A 17198-nucleotide genomic window follows, 5' to 3' on the forward strand; every position below is an offset into this window, starting at 1 on the left:
CCCACCCTGCATCCGCCGGGAAAACCGCTCTGCCGCCGCCGCGCAGCCGGGTCCGTTAGGTCGGAGCGGCAGCGGGCTGCGGAGCCTCGCTTCATCGCCTCCCGTGTACAAAGGGCTCTGGGCTGGCCTTCCACCGGGTAGTTTTGCTGCCTGAGCTGAGCGAAACGCTAATGGAGATGCAGAGAGCTGTCGCTAACGTAAAACCTGATGTTTGCAGCGTCCGTAAATCTGGCCGGGGATGGATGATGCCTCTCTCTTAAAGCCAGGAAGATTTGTTTTCTCATCAGTTCTTCAGCCAACAAGAGAGTTGTGTGTGAGAGGACATGGGGTTCAGGTGTTTGAAGGGTAAATGCTTCCCTGCCCTTCAAGAAGGAGCCATTACTTTTTTAAAAGAATATTTGAAAATATTTGATATCATATTTTGACAATTGCTTTTCGTTAGGTTGTGAAGCATGAAGAACATCTCTAGTTTAGAAAGATTACGAGGAGTTTTGTGCTGGAGCTTGCTGCTTCTAGGCTGTGACTTGAACTACTGCGTTTGCTCTTTTAAAATCACTGGTTTGGTTTGGGTTTGATTTCTTAGGCTGTAATCTTCCACTTCGGAAATTTGGTTTATTGTTACGTAAAAAACTACTCTTTTTTTCATCTCTTCCTTCTGTGTTCTGTGCTTCCTTCCCACCCTCCAGCACTTCTTTAAAAATTATTTTTTCTCTGTTGTTTCTGAATTCTTTGGGTCTTAGTTCTACTTCCAGAAGCCTTTCTGAGCTTTATCTTGTAGTTCAGAGTCAGGTAGTCCTTAATTGTTGCGTTCAAGCTGTTCAACAGAGCAAATTAACTTCTAAAGTAAACGCTAAACCACCCCAAATTATTGTTTAATGAGCTGGTTCAGGTGTTGCCTGAGAAAAGTAGTAAACCAATTTTTTTTTCTTCCCTCTTTTGTACGTCATTCCTCAGCGCTTTTTCTAACTTGCATTTTCAGAGACTACTTGAGTATTTTATCTTTGGGCTTCGGTTCAGTGTCCTGGAGTGTCTGTTTCCATCAGTGGCTTCTCGGCGCGGTTCCGTGTCGTGGTTCTCCCTGTGAGGTCACCTGGAGCTCGGGGGTGCCTGGGGGGATGCCCAGCAGCCATGTGAGGGCCATGTGGGGAGATCCTGCTGGGATTGGCCTCATCCTTCCAACTGGTGTGGTGGATTGACCATGGAAGGCCCTTCTGGTGAGAGTTGGGTGATATTGGAAGATTGTTTCAGATGAGCCAATAAAAAGTCCTCGGGGTCTCGTTGGGAGTCTGCCCTACCTGTACGGCTGTGACTTGAACACGTAGAGATGATAAGAGTTATTTTATGAGGGCAAGTTCTAAACCTTCAACTTGTAAACTGATGTCTTGGTAGCTATCCTCGTTTGACTGCTTTTATTATTAGCCTTGGATAAAAATATGGAAAAATCAACTCTGAGCTGAGGTCAGCTCAAAAATGGCAGTGTTGTCTTGGTATTAATATCCAAGGCTGCGCTTTGTTGGCCTAGATGGTGGGATTTTGGAGCAGACTCTGATGCAGACAGCTTCTCTGCCTGCTCGGTCAGGTCTGTGGGACTTCTGTCTCGTTACTGAGACTTGATCTTGACCTCGTGTTTTGCTCTAAGAAAGAATCTTTCTCTGAGACTAATCAAATTTGCCGTCTCGTATCACAGAAGAATTTAGGTTGGACTGAAGCGCTGGATGCCGTGGGGCATGATCCCCTTAGAGCAGGGCCAGGCTGGAGTGGTTTTGGTGGAGTCACCATCTCTGGAGGGGTTTAAGAAGAGCCTGGACATGGCACTTAGTGCCCTGGTCTAGTTGCCATGGTGGTGTCAGGGCAATGGTTGGACTCGATGAGCCCAGAGGGCTCTTCCAACCTCATTGAGTCTGTGATTGATTCTGGGTTCATCAGGGTTATGTCCGCTGAGTTCTGAGTGTCTCCAAGGGTGGAGGTGGCCATCAGTTGTTCTCTGGTGATCTCCCTTGCTTCTGAAGAAGCCTTGTCAGTTTTACCAATTCTTAAGTTTGTTGTTGTTTAGGCAACATCTACGTGTGGGTTTTATTACTATGTGTGCTTGAGAGGAGCTTTGGTCAGGGTCACTAGATGATGGTTAAAAAAACCCCAAAAAAGCAGTACTGTTTTGGTGTACTCCAAACTAAACTGCCAGGTGGAACCTTTTCTGTCTCCCTAATAAAACATGCCTAGGCTAATTCCTTATGAAATGGATATTATGGAGCCACAGGGCTTTCTTCTTCTTCCCTGTGGATTTTTGATGCGTTAAGAGCGTTCTTCACTGCCTTGAATTTATTACTGCGGGGGCTTATATCTTGAGGAGTGTTGTGTTGAATAGTTTGTCCTTGCTGCTCATTTGTTGCTTCTCCAGGGAAGAGAATTTGGGGGAAGATAGAAGTTGTTGAAATCAATCTAATGTTCCTCTGTCTTCCTTGAACCAGACTACGAGCCGTTTTATTTCTGCTTTTGTTGTACCTGACAGTGTCTTTCCTTGTCAGATTTGTTGGGGTTAATAGTGGCTGAGCCACTACAGCTGGGAGTTGGGTTTTGGTGTCGGTGTTGCTTGGAATTATCATTGACTTTCACAATCCAGTTAAGCTAAAGCACTCACTGGCTTTGAGGAACGTAAATTAGTTAATTGGTTTCGTTTGATAGCCCCACCCTGAATTGTCTGCTGTCCAAGACAGGCTTTTAATGTTCCTCCATGACTGGAGCTGCGGTATGGACATCATATGTGGTTCTGGCTTGATAGGAATTAGATAAGAAAATCATCTTTCTCTTGTTTTGGGAGTATCAGGTTGTACTCCTTGCCTCCGCAGGGCTGTGACTGCTGCTGCTGTGATTCCTCCCCAAACACCCGTTCTCAGCAGTGAGAGAACTAAGACACTCTTTGGAGGAAGGTGCCAAGAAATCCAGTCTGGCAGGGAAGGAAACATTCTGCAAATCCAGTTCTGCAATTTTGGCTTGTTTCTTTAAAAAATACGAGGGAGGCACGGCTTCATGCAAGATAAGACCCTTTCACCTCTCAAATTGGGGAGAAGAATGGGCTGAGGGTAATCCATCAAGCCGTAGAGTCGCCATCGATGCGTCAGATGGTACCACTGAATATGGCATTGTCAGCGGTGAAGAATACGTTGTGTCTCGGTTGGTAATTCAGAGTCTGCTCTGCAAGCCAGAACTAGGCTTTGTTATTTAGAGATCCTATTCTTCTTCGCTCTAGAAGGGATTAAATATTCAGTCTTCACTGAGGAGTCACCTCAGACTGTGAGAACGTGGCTCTGTCATTAGGTAATTGCATTTTTTGGGGGGGGGGGGCATTGAAGAAGACTGTGCTTCTTGCCTCTGCCTGTTACTTATCACAAAATTTCTCAGGGTATTTGTAAGGGGAAGCAACTAGAGGCCAAATAATACAGCCTGGTGCTGGAGGTTGGTTGTTTTTTTTTTTTAATTTCTCATTTATTAAGTGAATTTAATAGTGCATTTGGGAATTGTGTTACTACTCCTCCCTCCATGCGTCCCAGCGATGTGCAATGGAACAGAACTGCAGAGTGCCAAAATCTTAGTCACTTCTCCAGCTCTCTTGAGCAAGTCAAAGTCTGAATGCAGCGGTGCTCGCTGTATGAGTAGGTGGAAATGTCACATTTGCTGTATAATTACAAAAAATTGACTTGTAGTTCTTAGGCTGAGAGGCCCTTTTCATGCTCTCCTGGCCAATACATGGAAGGTAAATCATGGACAAATAGTGTTGATAAATCAGAGCACTTCCTGCATATTCCCCTGTAACTGTCCAAGAGTTTTGCCCACGTATGTGTGAGAAACAGCAGCCTGGGGGCTTTTTAAATGATTCTTTACAATGGAAGATACCGTGGCTGACCATCACACACAGGAGAGGGGCAGAAAGCCCAATGTGTGTTGCATGGTCTTTTCCACATCGGTGTAGTCGAAGGAGATTGAGCAGGCAGCAGTTTTATCTGCTCATTTTGATGCTGCCCTCTAAATACCAGTTCGTCCTCTACATATTGGGTTGAAAAGTAACACCAACCTGAGCCAGTTCCAGCTGTGAGTCAAGAACTGGACAACACTCAGCTCTTGACATCCTCATTGCAGGCGAAGGAGGTTGTACTTTGGGACCTCCCTGCAGATGTTAAGGAATCCAAATTCCTTCTCTGTCTGGTCCGTTTGGTCTCTGATGAAGGTTTCTCTGAGATTCAGCTGGTTCTTCTACAGAAAAACTTTCAAAACTAAGTGTCACCAGTAAATGTTTTTTTTCTGAACTCTGGATCACCATGCTGGGCTTTTGTTTGGCTTTTTGGGGAGGGTGATATGATCAGCAACATGGTTTTTTGCTCTCCCTTACCCAAGTATCCACAGTCTGACAGTGTTGGGTCTGCCATGGTACAACATAACTCTTTTTGCCTTCCTTAAAACCTCTGTGATTTCCCTGTTGGTCGCCTTTCAGGTGAGCCCTCAGAATACACCCGCAGGACTTCAGTTTTCCCTTGCTGAGCAGCTTCCTGGGGGATGGCTCTTCACATGCCCGTATTACAGAGCCTTTCTCTTAAATGCTTTCTTCTCTGGAGCCAGTTGCTGTGTGTCTTCATTACAGCAGCTCTGCAACCAGAATTGATTGGTTGGAGGAGCCCTCTGGGCTCATCGAGTCCAACCATTGCCCTGACACCACCATGGCAACTAGACCAGGGCACTAAGTGCCATGGCCAGGCTTTTCTTAAACCCCTGCAGAGATGGTGACTCCACCACCTCCCTGGGCAGCCCCTTCCAATGGCTAATGACCCTTGCTGAGAAGAAATGCTTCCTAATGGCCAACCTGAACCTCCTCTGGTGAAGCTTTTTTGTGCCAGAGCTGGAGCAGTGGTGGTGTTAGAGCCTGGGAGCAGTGGTACCTACCCCTCACCGCAGCAGCGAGCTGTTATGTCTGCCTGTTTGTGTAGTGTAACTACATCCAGAATTGTTACCATATTAAACTGAATCTGATCTTTCTTGGGCTGCTGCTCAGAATAAAGGCTCTCCCCTACAGTGCTGGATACTAGTCTCTTCTCCCAAGTAACAAATGATAGGACGAGAGGAAACGGCCTCAGGTTGTGCCAGGGGAGGTTTAGATTGGAGATCAGGGACAATTTCTTCATGGAAAGGGTTGTCAAGCGCTGGCACAGGCTGCCCAGGGCAGTGCTGGAGTCCCCATCCCTGGGGGGATTTAAAAGCCGTGTAGATGTGGTGCTGAGGGACATGGTTAGTGGTGGCCTTGGCAGTGCTGGGGTAACGGTTGGACTCGATGATCTTCAAGGTCCTTCCCAACCAAACCGATTCTGAGATTCTGTGATACAACGTGATGCATGTGAGAGGTGAGTTAGAGCAGCTTCTTCGCCAACTAAAACTGCTGGTGTTGGCACTGGGGAGGAGGCTGGAACTTGAGGTGGGTGTGACATTGCTCTGGGGGCAGTGTGAGTTTTATTATTGTTATTTTTTTAAATGAGTGATTTGAACTGATCATTAACAGCCCCTTTCTGCCAGTGCCGTAGCTTGAGCAGCGTTTCTCACCCGTCGGGGCAGGGGAGCTGTGCTCAGCCAGCCAGTCCTACCCGCCGCCTCGGGCACTGCTGCTTGGCATCCTCCTTGGGCTGGTTCATCTCCAGAGACTCTGTTGGCAGACTTCTTTCCAGGGGGTTTCTCTGAGCAATTTGGTACAAAACCTTATTCCCAGCTTCTCACTAAGCCATCAATAAATTCAGGGAGAAGTCCCCAGGCGTTATTTCAGGTTGCTACTAAGGGCTGGATCTAATGTGTAACTTGTGTGTTGTCGAGACCCTTGATTTAACCCGGAGGTGATACGGATGGTTTGGGAGGGGGATGCAAATACCAAAGTCTGTTCAAAATCGTTATTGTTCAGTTTGTGGTATTGAAGAATGACAAACAGAGATGGTTTTGCCTCCGTAGTGAGGAAACAGCACCAGCTCCATGTGTTAATCTGGGCTTTGAATTCTCTGCTAGGATATTTGTATTCAGATTCAACAGACATAGGTAGTGGGTCATTTTTTCTGTTCATGCTGTATTCTTTTGAGGGAAAAAAAGTCTTTCCAAACTGTTAGGTGATTGTGTGTGTCACTGAAGGAGACAGACTGTCAGTGCTGCAGTTCTGACTAGAGGATATTCATAATTTTAAAAGAGAGGGAAACAAATAACTTGGGCAACAAAACTGTGTCCCCCATACTTCTGAAATGCACATTTTGAATTTGCAGTGTCATCTTACATTTGGAGCTCAGGAGACTTTGCACTCCCATGTACCATTTTGCCAATGCCTGGAGATGTAGATGAACCACTTAATACTTATTTTTCTATCTGTAACCTTAGAGACATTAATTCTCACAGAGCTGCAGTGAAGCAGGTGTTATAACATGTCTTTGAACAGGACTGCACAAGAATTACAAGACACTTAGTTCCTCTGTTGGTGGTTTTTTTTTTTCAGATTCCAGAGACTTATTAAAGGAATTTCCACAGCCTAAAAACTTGCTCAACAGCGTGATTGGACGAGCCCTGGGCATTTCTCATGCAAGGGACAAGCTGGTGTACATCCACACTAATGGGCCAAGAAAAAAGGTAATCCTGTTGTGCTGGGGATGGGTGGCGAGTAGGAATGTTGCCCATGGAGTGGGAAGTGAGCCAAGGATACTGCTAATCCTGGCAGCAACTCTTTAATAGAGAAAATTAAACAAGTGTCTTCATTCCACGTAAAAGTTGCGTGGTAATCTTTCAAACAAGAAATATTCTCACGTCTTCCTGTTTCTCTTTATTTTCACAGACTTTAATAGATGTATAAATGTAGGGCCTGTCCCTCTCCTGTGTGTGGAAGGATGGATTTTTTTCTTTTAAGCAGCTTGCTGTAACCCACATAGTCTGCGCTCGGATGTGTTGGGCTATGTACCCACTACCTTAGAAAATTAAAATTTAAATGCTGTATTTTAGACTTTGGTAGGCCTAGATTTTATTGTAGCTTCTGATAGAACGAATGCCTAAGCCTGAAATGTTCAATTGCAACCAGAAGAGAATTATTTGTTTGTAATGCAGGGAGGTTTCTAGTACTGCTTAAGGGCAAAATGAAATATAGACTCTTTTTTTTGTTAAATGAAGCAAAGGAATTCGGAGCAAACACTTTGCCCAGTAGTTTGAGCGCTGGCTGGGATGGAAGAGGCCTAGATCCAAATCTGTGCTGTAAACTGAGCCGAAGTGCTTTGTGTTCAAGGGTTTGCCTCCTTTTATCACACCAGCTCTCGTTCTAGAGCAGAAAGCCCTTCCGAGCTGAAGCTGAACTGGAACGTACCTTCCAGGAAAAGATCCAGTTCTGATGGATTAACATCATTTTCCAATAACATTCTGTCTAAAATTTCCCAGACAGTTTTTATTACCACATCCTTTTTCAGCATCCCTGCATTTTGGGTAATACTTTAGTAATGGTTACTTTAGAGTTCCTTTGGTATTTGTGTTTCTTGCTCCTCCTTGAGCAGTAGTGCAGTTTCCTAACTTAAACTTTGGAATGCCATAACCAATGTCTCATTGTTTTAATTTGCATAATCAGTTCACACTAGCACTTAAATAGATTAATGTTGAGCATAACTTTGGATTAAAAAAAAAAACAACAACCCAAAACAACAACAACAAAAAAACAACCAAAAAAAAAACCACCCCACCCAAAAAAACCCCAAAATTACAACAACCAAAAACCAGTAGAGCAGAAAATGAGGGCTGGATCACAAAAAACAACCCAGAAAACATGTGTAGGGACAGAATGACAGGTGAGACAACCTGGAGAAGTCTCAGTTGGAAGTGAGCAAGGTTTTTTCACGAGCACCAAGTAACTTGGCCTTCATGAGACAACTTTTTTCTCACAGGTCTGTGCCTTTTCATGCAGAGCCCCTAGGCTAAATGCGTAGCAATTTCCTACGGTAAGATGAGATTCAGATGGCAGGCAGGCAGCCAGATGCAGGCTGTTGAAAAGTCAGGAGCCTTTTCTCTAGCCTTATAGGTGGGGTTTTCCCAGCAGACCCAAATGCCACCTTTCATCTTTGCTGCAGGAACAGGAGAGAATTCCTGAGGCGTTTCCCTCCTTTGAGCCTTGCAGAAACTCAGCTGCAGCATCTGCAGGGCCAGGAGCAGAACGAGTTCTTGATTTGGAGCAATGTTTTAAAAAGGGCAGGGTTCAGCTTTCAGCATTCTTTGCCTCTGCAGGTTTTTGAGCTGCTCTCATCCAGCTGTACTGGTATGAGAGGAGCTCTGGTGGTACTGTTACTCCTCTTAATAGCTTGTGTTGGGCAGCACATACTGAAGGCTGGGTTCTCACGTGCCCAGTGTACGGTAGCTGCCTGTGTAACTGATGAAATGTGCTGCTAATTAAAATCCCAGCAAGGAAGCAGTTAGGAACATTTCCTTGCCATTGCAACTGGAAATGTGTCAGAGAGTGCATGTTGCTTCTCAGGCCTGATGTGGTGTGCTGCAGTGTACGTAGGAGCAGTTACTCTGAAACAGAATTGTTCTTACAATGAGCTGTTGGCACTTGATTCCTCTGAGCTGAGACGCTGCAGCCTGTGAAGCTCCGGCCCAGAGTACGTGGCACTGTGCTGGAAGTTAGCCTGGCTCCTGGGCCTGGCTCACATGCAGCTTAAATGTGACTGTGGGCACCTCATATCCCTTCTTCAGGCTTTTCTTTCTAAGTTACTGGGATGGAGCTTCCCATAAAGGCACTGAGCAAGGAGTTTGTTTGGGATTTTCTTTGTAGTTCTCTTCTTTGCCTAGAGTTCAGAGATGTTTGAAGTAGCTATGCTCCTGATAGAGAGACTGTTCTGTGCTGTCTCACTTTACTGGTTATCTTTGCTTTTCAGAAAGTCACTCTGCACATAAAGTGGCCTAAGAATGTGGAAGTGGAAGGCTATGGGACCAAGAAGATTGATGCCGAGAGGCAGGCAGCAGCTGCAGCATGTCAGCTCTTCAAGGTGAGCTTATGCTCCTCCTTAGCTTGAAGAAACAAGCCTTTGAGTGTGCAGCCTTCGTCCCTTTTGGTGATGTGATTTCTGACTTTTCTCTCTTTGCCTGTTCACTTTTGTAGTTGGCCTGTCTGTTAGTCAAGGGTAGAGGATTAAGTCTTGACCTGTCTAAATCCATTTGAGCTTAAAAGCCCACTTGCTTCAGCCAGGCATGAACTCAATAAATTCCTTGAGTTCTGGTCTTTGTTCTTTATGTCCCAGACCTTAATCAGTTTCTGTCTTAGTCTCAGTATCTATGGTGAGCAGTAGAGCTTCCCTCCAGTGTATTTGCTGTTACTGTTCACTAACTCACACTCCTGTCAGTCCACCTGTGTGTAGTTGCAAGTGTAGTACCTTCAGAAGCTCTTGTGCCTCTTAATGTAAGCTCTGGTGTCAATTACGTGTTCTGTTTTATGATTACTCTTTTAAAGTTAAACTAGTCTGCCACTTATTTATGGCTGGAAATGGTCGATGTGTGTGCCCAGCCAGTATCAAACGAGGACAGCAAGGTTAGAAAGGTCACTGTTTGAGATATGGTGTTACCTTAGCAGCTCTCGGAGAATAAGATGCAGTTTTGTCTTCAGCTCTGCCACTGACTTGTCTGCAACCTCCAGCAGGTGAGTTTGCCTTTGGAGTTTCATCTGTGGAGTAGGAACAATGGTATCTTCCTACTAAGGAGCCTAGAAAAGATGCTGCAGGTGCTCTGACAATAGGAGAGCTTTTTGATTTGCTTGTAGATCAAGAAACCTACATGAAGAAATAATTTTCAAATTAAGCCTTCAGAAGTTAAGAATTGCAGCATTAGAACTAGCAGTTTCTTCAGCTGGCCTCTGCTTAGGCTAGTTTCTTTACTCCTGTGATTAGCAAAGCTCCTTTCACTGGCTGACTTCATTCCACCTGGAGCAGGGTTGGTGCTCATTCAGTTGACGTTCACTGGAAGTGTATCCTTGTTTTACCCTTGCTAGTCAATATGTGACAAAAGCATTGTTTCCTGCTTTCTTTGAGGGCCTGGAAGATTTCAAAGGAAAAAAAATTCCTACCTACACTTATATTTTTCTCCAAATTTTGGGAAATGACTAAACTGTATTTTCAGTATAGGACTAAAAAAAACCAACAACAACAAAAAAACAAACCCAAAATTCAGCATGAAAGTTTTGAACTCTGATGCTTTGCCGACTAAACCTATAACCTAACAGAAGACCCTCATGATGAGAGGCCTTGTGCAATCATAGCTAGAGAAAGAGCTACAAATGCTGCTTTAAATAAATATTTGTCATGGGTTCAAGGAAAGTAGTAGTGTCTAATTGGTGCAGAGACTGTCTGAATAGAGTGACTTTGGGTACAGCAGCTAGCAAAGTGAATTCTTGCTGTCTTAGGCACTCCTAAAGCAGAAAATAATACAGCCTTGTCTCTGGGCTCATCGAGTCCCACCATTGCCCTGACACCACCATGGCAACTAGACCAGGGCACTAAGTGCCATGGCCAGGCTTTTCTTAAACCCCTCCAGAGATGGTGACTCCACCACCTCCCTGGGCAGCCCCTTCCAATGGCTAATGACCCTTGCTGAGAAGAAATGCTTCCTCATGGCCAACCTGAACCTCCCCTGGCCAAGCTTGAGGCTGTGTCCTCATCTTGTGTTATCCCACAGTATACTTGTTTAAATCAGCGTTTCCAAAAAGGTGTATTTCATGCGAGGCAGGAGAAAAGCTTTTAAGTTTCTGAAATTCCCTTTTCTTTCTCTCCTTTTCTGTGGGACATGAATAAATTGCTCCTGCCTTTCTCTCCTTTACCAGATGTGTTTGGTTTCCTGCAGAGTTACCCATATCTGTCTTTACTGCAGCTAACGATACGTTTTTCTTGTGTAGGGCTGGGGTTTGCTGGGGCCCAGAAACGAGCTCTTTGATGCTGCGAAGTACCGGCTCCTGGCTGACCAGCTTGGCTGTCCCGACGAGAGGTGGTGCTCGGAGGGCAAGTGGCGCTCCAAGTCCGGACCTTCTCTCGCCGACTTGTCAACCTGCTGGCGACGGATGGAGCCGGACGATTCCATCCAGCCCATGGAGCAGGGCAGGATGCCTAAAGCAATGAGGAGAGAAGAGCTGGAGGAAGGGGAGCTGGAGGAGGGGGAACTGGAGGAAGGAGAGCTGGAAGAAGAAGCAATCGATGTTTCTGATTATCTACCTATGTCCCATCCGGATGCTCGAACCCCGGGCAGAGATGCCAGGTACATCTGCCCTGGTAGCTGCTAATACAGATGTACCTTGTGGCTGATGCACCCCAGTAGGTCCTCACAGTTGAGCTGCAGCTTCTGGCTTTGCTGGTGTGGTCTGTAGATGGGCCAAACGCTGCTGTGCTGTTCTCTGTGCGAGCTATAGTGGGGCAGCCTGGTCTTGTGCCTGGCTACCATCACAAGGGAGTGCGCAGGCATCTTCTCTGGAGTCTTGCCCTTTGGATGAACTGCTGCCTACTTGTTACCTGCCTTATTCTTCTGTGCCTAAAGAGATTTCCAGTCCCAGAAATTGTGCATGTGCACTTAGACCTTCTCTGACCACCCTAGTTTTGAGGGCAGTGTTAAATCTGCTCCTCATCACCATGGTTGCTCGCTCGTCTTCGTATTTTATGAGCACAAATCTTTGATTTTTTAATAGTCAACAAGAGTAAGATCAATAAGGACCTGGTGGTGGTGGTTGTTTTTAGGGATGTTCTTTGGATTCAGAAATAATTTCACTTTTTTTTTTTTATCTGTTAAAAGCTGTTGACACGATCTGGTTTGTAGTGTTAGTGTAAAGGTTTGATTGCTTTTTAGTAGGTGGCTTTACTGGGCTGGGTGACTGTTCCCTGACTGACAGATTTTAGTAGCAAGATACAGGTTGACTTTTCAGCTGACCAAAATTATCTGTGCCTTTAACTACTCAGTTTCAGACCTCAGCAGCAGACCTGAAGCGAGTGAGTCTGAGCACAGAGTGGATATTTGTATATCAAACTGTTCTCATCTTCCCTCTAGCCGAGGAGGGAGTTCCATTGAAATGACAGACGACAACACTGCCATCCGTGCCCTGACGCAGTTCCCACTTCCCAAAAACCTCCTGGCCCAAGTGATTCAGATTGCAACCTCTTCCTCCACAGTCAAGGTAAGGTGCTGTTTGATGGCCCCTGCAGGGGCTGAAGCTCAAAAAGTCCACCTGGAATCACTTTGGATGCTTTTTTGGGCAGCTGAGAACTGGGGTGAGAAGGGAGATTGAAACTAGGCCTAGAAAAATCAGCCTGGAGAGTGAGAAAAAGACTTTGTGGTGAGAGTTGAGGAAATGTCTTGGCAGAAGCATGAGCAATATTGTTGCTTGAGGGCAGGGTGATAGCAGAGCTGTTGTGTGAATGAGGAAGAATATTTTCTGAGGTGATAAGTTTGCATTTCCCCATATATCTGCAAGAAATGCAGGTTTGTGTTGCTCAAAGTCATGTGTAATTTCTGTGCTGACGGAATCTTTCCACAACTCGATTCTTGCCAGTATCCGGTGATCCTCCTCCTTGGTGTGTGTCACCCACCTCCCTTCCAGCCCTCGGGTGCTCAGCAGACAGTAGCTGTGCTCCACCCTGTAGGCTCTGAATGATGTTCTCCACACAGCTGTCTGCTCTCACTTCTGCTTAGCCAGTGCCTTGTGAGCTGGGGGGGAGGAATTCATGCAGTAAACCTGTTCCTAGTGCACTGTTGAAAAAAACCCAACCAACCAACCAAAAAAAAACCCAAAAAAAACAATAATTTAAGTTCTGCTTAGAAATATTGGGGTGTGTTTGAAAATGCCTGCCTAGTTATGTAGGCTTTGAACATCTCCCCCAATCTGATGTTGCATATGTGCCTTTTAGGAATACATGCAGTTCCGTACAGTAGGCACCAAGACCAAGATCTGCAAGCTCACGCTCCGCTGGCCCTGTCCGATGACTTTTGCTGCCAAGGGCCGTCGCAAGGTGGAGGCAGAAAACAAAGCAGCAGCACTGGCCTGTCAGAAGCTTAAGGTAAGTTCATGTGGCTCAGAATCACAGAATGTCAGGGATTGGAAGGGACCTCGAAAGATCATCCAGTCCAACCCCCTGCTGGAGCAGGATTACCTAGACCATGTCACACAGGAACACGTTCAGGCGGGGTTTGAATGTCTCCAGAGAAGGAGACTCCACACCCTCTCTGGGCAGCCTGTGCCAGTGTTCAGTCACCCTCACCGTAAAGAAGTTTTTCCTCATATTTATGTGGAACCTCCTGTGTTCCAGCTTGCACCCGTTGCCCCTTGTCCTGTCACTGGATGTCACTGAGAAGAGCCTGGCTCCATCCTCATGACACTTGCCCTTTACATATTTATAAACATTAATGAGGTCACCCCTCAGTCTCCTCTTCTCCAAGCTAAAGAGACCCAGCTCCCTCAGCCTCTCCTCATCAGGGAGATGTTCCACCCCCTTAATCATCTCCATGGCTCTGCGCTGGACTCTCTCCAGCAGTTCCCTGTCCTTCTTGAACTGAGGGGCCCAGAACTGGACACAATATTCCAGATGTGGCTCCTACATCCCATGTCTATAGTGTTTATGAACAGAGGCTCCTCGCACCTGACTTCCCACATTTGAGCCTAATGGGGTGATGCCTGAAACTTTCTGATCTTTGGCTTCACGCTTAATAAACGTGTGTTTCTGAACCTTAGGACTCAGTCCACACTGCTGTTGTACCCCTCTAGTACCTAATCTGTGATGACCCCTTGAAGGCTGTGTGCTTGTTTTGAGCCCTCAACAAAAAATGATGTGTAGGGATCACCCTGGAAGTGATAGCTGCTTCTCTTGGGCACCTTGCTGCTGTCTGCTAAGACTATCTTCTCATTCGTGTAGCTGGGCTAATCCAGACACATTGCTGCAATAGTTTCACTGCAAACTCTAGAGTCAGCAGAGGGGAAGTCCTAGAAATGGTGTAGGAGTTATTATTGAATTGGCACAATATACCAGAACCATAGCAAGAGAGTTACCAGCCCTTGCAGGAGGGTGTTGTCAGATATAGTTGTGGCTGCTGTGTCTTTGATGGGTCTGTTTAAGACCTTCCTGTGAGCATTGTGTTGGGGGCAGATAGCAGTTGACTCCAGTGTGTCCGTTCACCAGAGTTGAGATGGGTTCATGTCTTGTTTCTTGCTGTGGCGAAAGCAGGAAGTGATGGATTTGGGATAGGGGGTAAGGAGTTAGCCCGTGTGGATGTGTAGGACCCCTGTGCTCTATATACCAGCACTGTATGCAGCAGTCTTGTGCCTGATAGTGGTGTTTGCCTCTTCCTTTGCAGAGCCTTGGCTTGGTGGACAAGAACAACAACCCCCTCAGCCATGCTATGTACAACATGACTTCGCTCCGGGAGCTTGGTGAGAACCAGAGGAAACCCTGCCACATCAAAGTCCCCGAAGCCACCCTGCGCAAGATCGAGAACTACCTGAATCACGTAAGGCTTGCTCAGCTCTCTGAGAACCACAGAATCCCAGAATCAATGAGGTTGGAAGAGCCCTCTGGGATCATCGAGGCCAACCATTGCCCTCACACCACCATGGCAACTAGACCAGGGCACTAAGTGCCATGGCCAGGCTTTTCTTAAGCCCCTCCAGAGATGGTGACTCCCCCACCTCCCTGGGCAGCCCCTTCCAATGGCTAATGACCCTTGCTGAGAAGAAATGCTTCCTCATGTCCAACCTGAACCTCCCCTGGCCAAGCTTGAGGCTGTGTCCTCTTGTCCTAGCGCTGGTTGCCTGGGAGAAGAGGCCGACTCCCACTGCGCTCCAACCTCCCTTCAGGTAGTTGTAGACTGCACTAAGGTCACCTCTGAGCCTCCTCTTCTCCAGGCTAAACACCCCCAGCTCCCTCAGCCGTTCCTCGCAGGTCAGACCCTCCAGACCCTTCCCCAGCTTGGTCGTCCTCCTCTGGACTCTCACAGTATTGTACATTAGTGGTGGGTGCAGGTCCCCAGGCACCTGGTGATACTTTCAGCCAGGAGATCCCTCTTCCTGGTGGCCCAGTGGTGAGCAGACAGCCATGGGAGCTGAGGCAGTGCTGAGACAGGGTTCCTTAGGAGCAGTCACTGATCTTGGGTGATCTTTACAGTATCTTACAGGTGCTGTAAAGCAAATGTGTATGAAGTGAAGTAAATGAAGCAGGAGTGTATGTCCTAGAAAGCCAAGACTCTGCCTAAGACAGCAGCCGCTTCGGAACAACCTGAGTCATTCTGATTTGTAGCTGAACTTTTAATCCTGTGCACATCTGGGCCAACGCTTTGATTTGTGTTCTAGACAATTCCTGACCTATCGTTGCTCCTTTTAGTTCTTCCTGCGGGATGTGGGACTTCTGTTTTTTCTTTTGCCAAGATAAAATATTTCTGGCTTAGCTGAACACTTACGTTTTGTGCCAGTTACGTGTCTGGACTTCCTGAGGGAGAGAAGGGTGGTGGTGTAACTTGATAGTTTCCAAAAGTTGTCTTTGAGGGGCCGTTGCATCACTTACATAGGCTGTAGCCACTGACTTGAAGAGCTTAAGATACTGCTCTGTGCTTGTGAGTTCAGGCATTGGCATTAATTCCCCTTTTAAAAAGGGGATGCAATGAGGAAGATGCAGGGAGCTGCCCGAGTTAATTCGTACTTTATATTCTGAATTGAGGTTATTTAAGTGGCTGAGTTACCTAAAATGTGAAGAGACTTGGGCAGAGCTTCATGGGCACGGCAAAGCTTCATGGGCACTGCAAAGCCAGTCTGGCTGAATCTGTTCCAGGCCCTTGTTTCTTTCTGTCCTTCTCAGGACTGGTACTAATCCTTTTGTCCCTGCCAACTTTCTCCGTCTCTCCCAGTATCCAGTGGACATTAGGGAATCCAGGCCCCGGATTGCTGATGACATGATGAACCTGAGCAAGGAATCTGGTGCCATAAGTGATGCAATCACGGGGAAGACCTACATACCCATGCTGGAAGCAGAGGAAGTGCGCCTTAGCCAGAATCTCCTGGCCCTCTGGAAAAGGAGAGGATCCTCGTGGCAGGAGAGCCACCCGCTGCCGGTAGATCCTCACAAGGACACCATCCTCTCAGCCATCGAGCAGAACCCCGTAGTGGTAATAGCAGGAGACACAGGCTGTGGGAAAACCACCCGGATCCCTCAGCTCCTGCTGGAACACTACATCCTGGAGGGACGTGGCGCCCGCTGCAACGTGGTGATCACCCAGCCGAGGAGGATCAGCGCCATCTCGGTTGCCCAGCGCGTGGCGCAAGAGTTGGGTCCCAACATGAGGAAGAACGTGGGCTACCAGGTGCGACTGGAGAGCAAGCCACCTGCCAGGGGAGGAGCCCTGCTTTTCTGCACCGTGGGCATCCTGCTGAGGAAGCTGCAGGGGAACCCCAGCCTGGAGGGTGTCAGCCACGTCGTGGTCGATGAGGTCCACGAGCGAGACGTCAACACTGATTTCCTGCTCATCCTCCTGAAGGGCATCCAGAAGCTCAACCCTGACCTGCGCCTGGTCCTGATGAGCGCCACGGGAGACAATCAGCGTTTCTCACATTACTTTGGGGATTGCCCTGTGGTCAAGGTGCCGGGTTTCATGTACCCAGTGAAGGAGTACTACCTGGAGGAGATCTTGGCCAAGCTGGGCCGGCACCGACACCGGCACTACGAGATCAAGGTGGGTGTGCAGGGTGGTGGTGAAGCTCTTTCCCTTGGATGAGGCCCTGACTTCGGGCATATCAGCAGGGGAGAGCTGGGGCGTGGAACTGCTCCCTCTTCCCTGTGGTTGTTGCACAGTGTTTGCTTAGCTTTAATTCTACATCAACCCTCGTGAGGTAAAGTCAGCTTGGTAGAATCCCAGAGTATTTTGACTAAATTATGGATAAAGATGACTTCAGATTTGGGTCGAAGTTCCTTTTGTCCCTCTTTAAGGTGAAGTTTGTTTATGTTTGGGTAAGCTAACAGCTCATTATGTTTGTGTATGTGTATACATAGATGTAGACTTGAATGTTTGCATACTCTGAGCAAGCCTGGTCCAAGACTGGGATGGTTGTAGCTTACAGCAGTCGGTTACCTAAGTGCTCACCATCCTGCGTGACTGAATTCCCTGATTGCTGCTCTTCCCAACCAGTCTTACTGGAAAATGCCCTCCAGACA

General features: G+C 47.0%; 1 protein-coding gene across 3 annotated transcripts in view; it reads left to right on the forward strand.

The window, feature by feature from the left end:
* The window catches only part of DHX30 (DExH-box helicase 30), a 36852-nt gene that overhangs the window by 10682 nt on the left and 8972 nt on the right, over positions 1-17198 (forward strand). For all 3 annotated transcript variants that reach the window (XM_068404399.1, XM_068404396.1, XM_068404397.1), the window contains 7 exons: positions 6509-6639; positions 8916-9026; positions 10922-11277; positions 12058-12184; positions 12915-13064; positions 14356-14508; positions 15898-16719. In XM_068404399.1, coding sequence (XP_068260500.1) covers positions 6509-6639; positions 8916-9026; positions 10922-11277; positions 12058-12184; positions 12915-13064; positions 14356-14508; positions 15898-16719 — 1850 coding nt within the window. The remainder of the gene's footprint in view (positions 1-6508; positions 6640-8915; positions 9027-10921; positions 11278-12057; positions 12185-12914; positions 13065-14355; positions 14509-15897; positions 16720-17198) is intronic.

This window comes from Nyctibius grandis, chromosome 7 (genome assembly GCF_013368605.1).
Source record: "Nyctibius grandis isolate bNycGra1 chromosome 7, bNycGra1.pri, whole genome shotgun sequence".
NCBI lineage: Eukaryota > Metazoa > Chordata > Aves > Nyctibiiformes > Nyctibiidae > Nyctibius > Nyctibius grandis.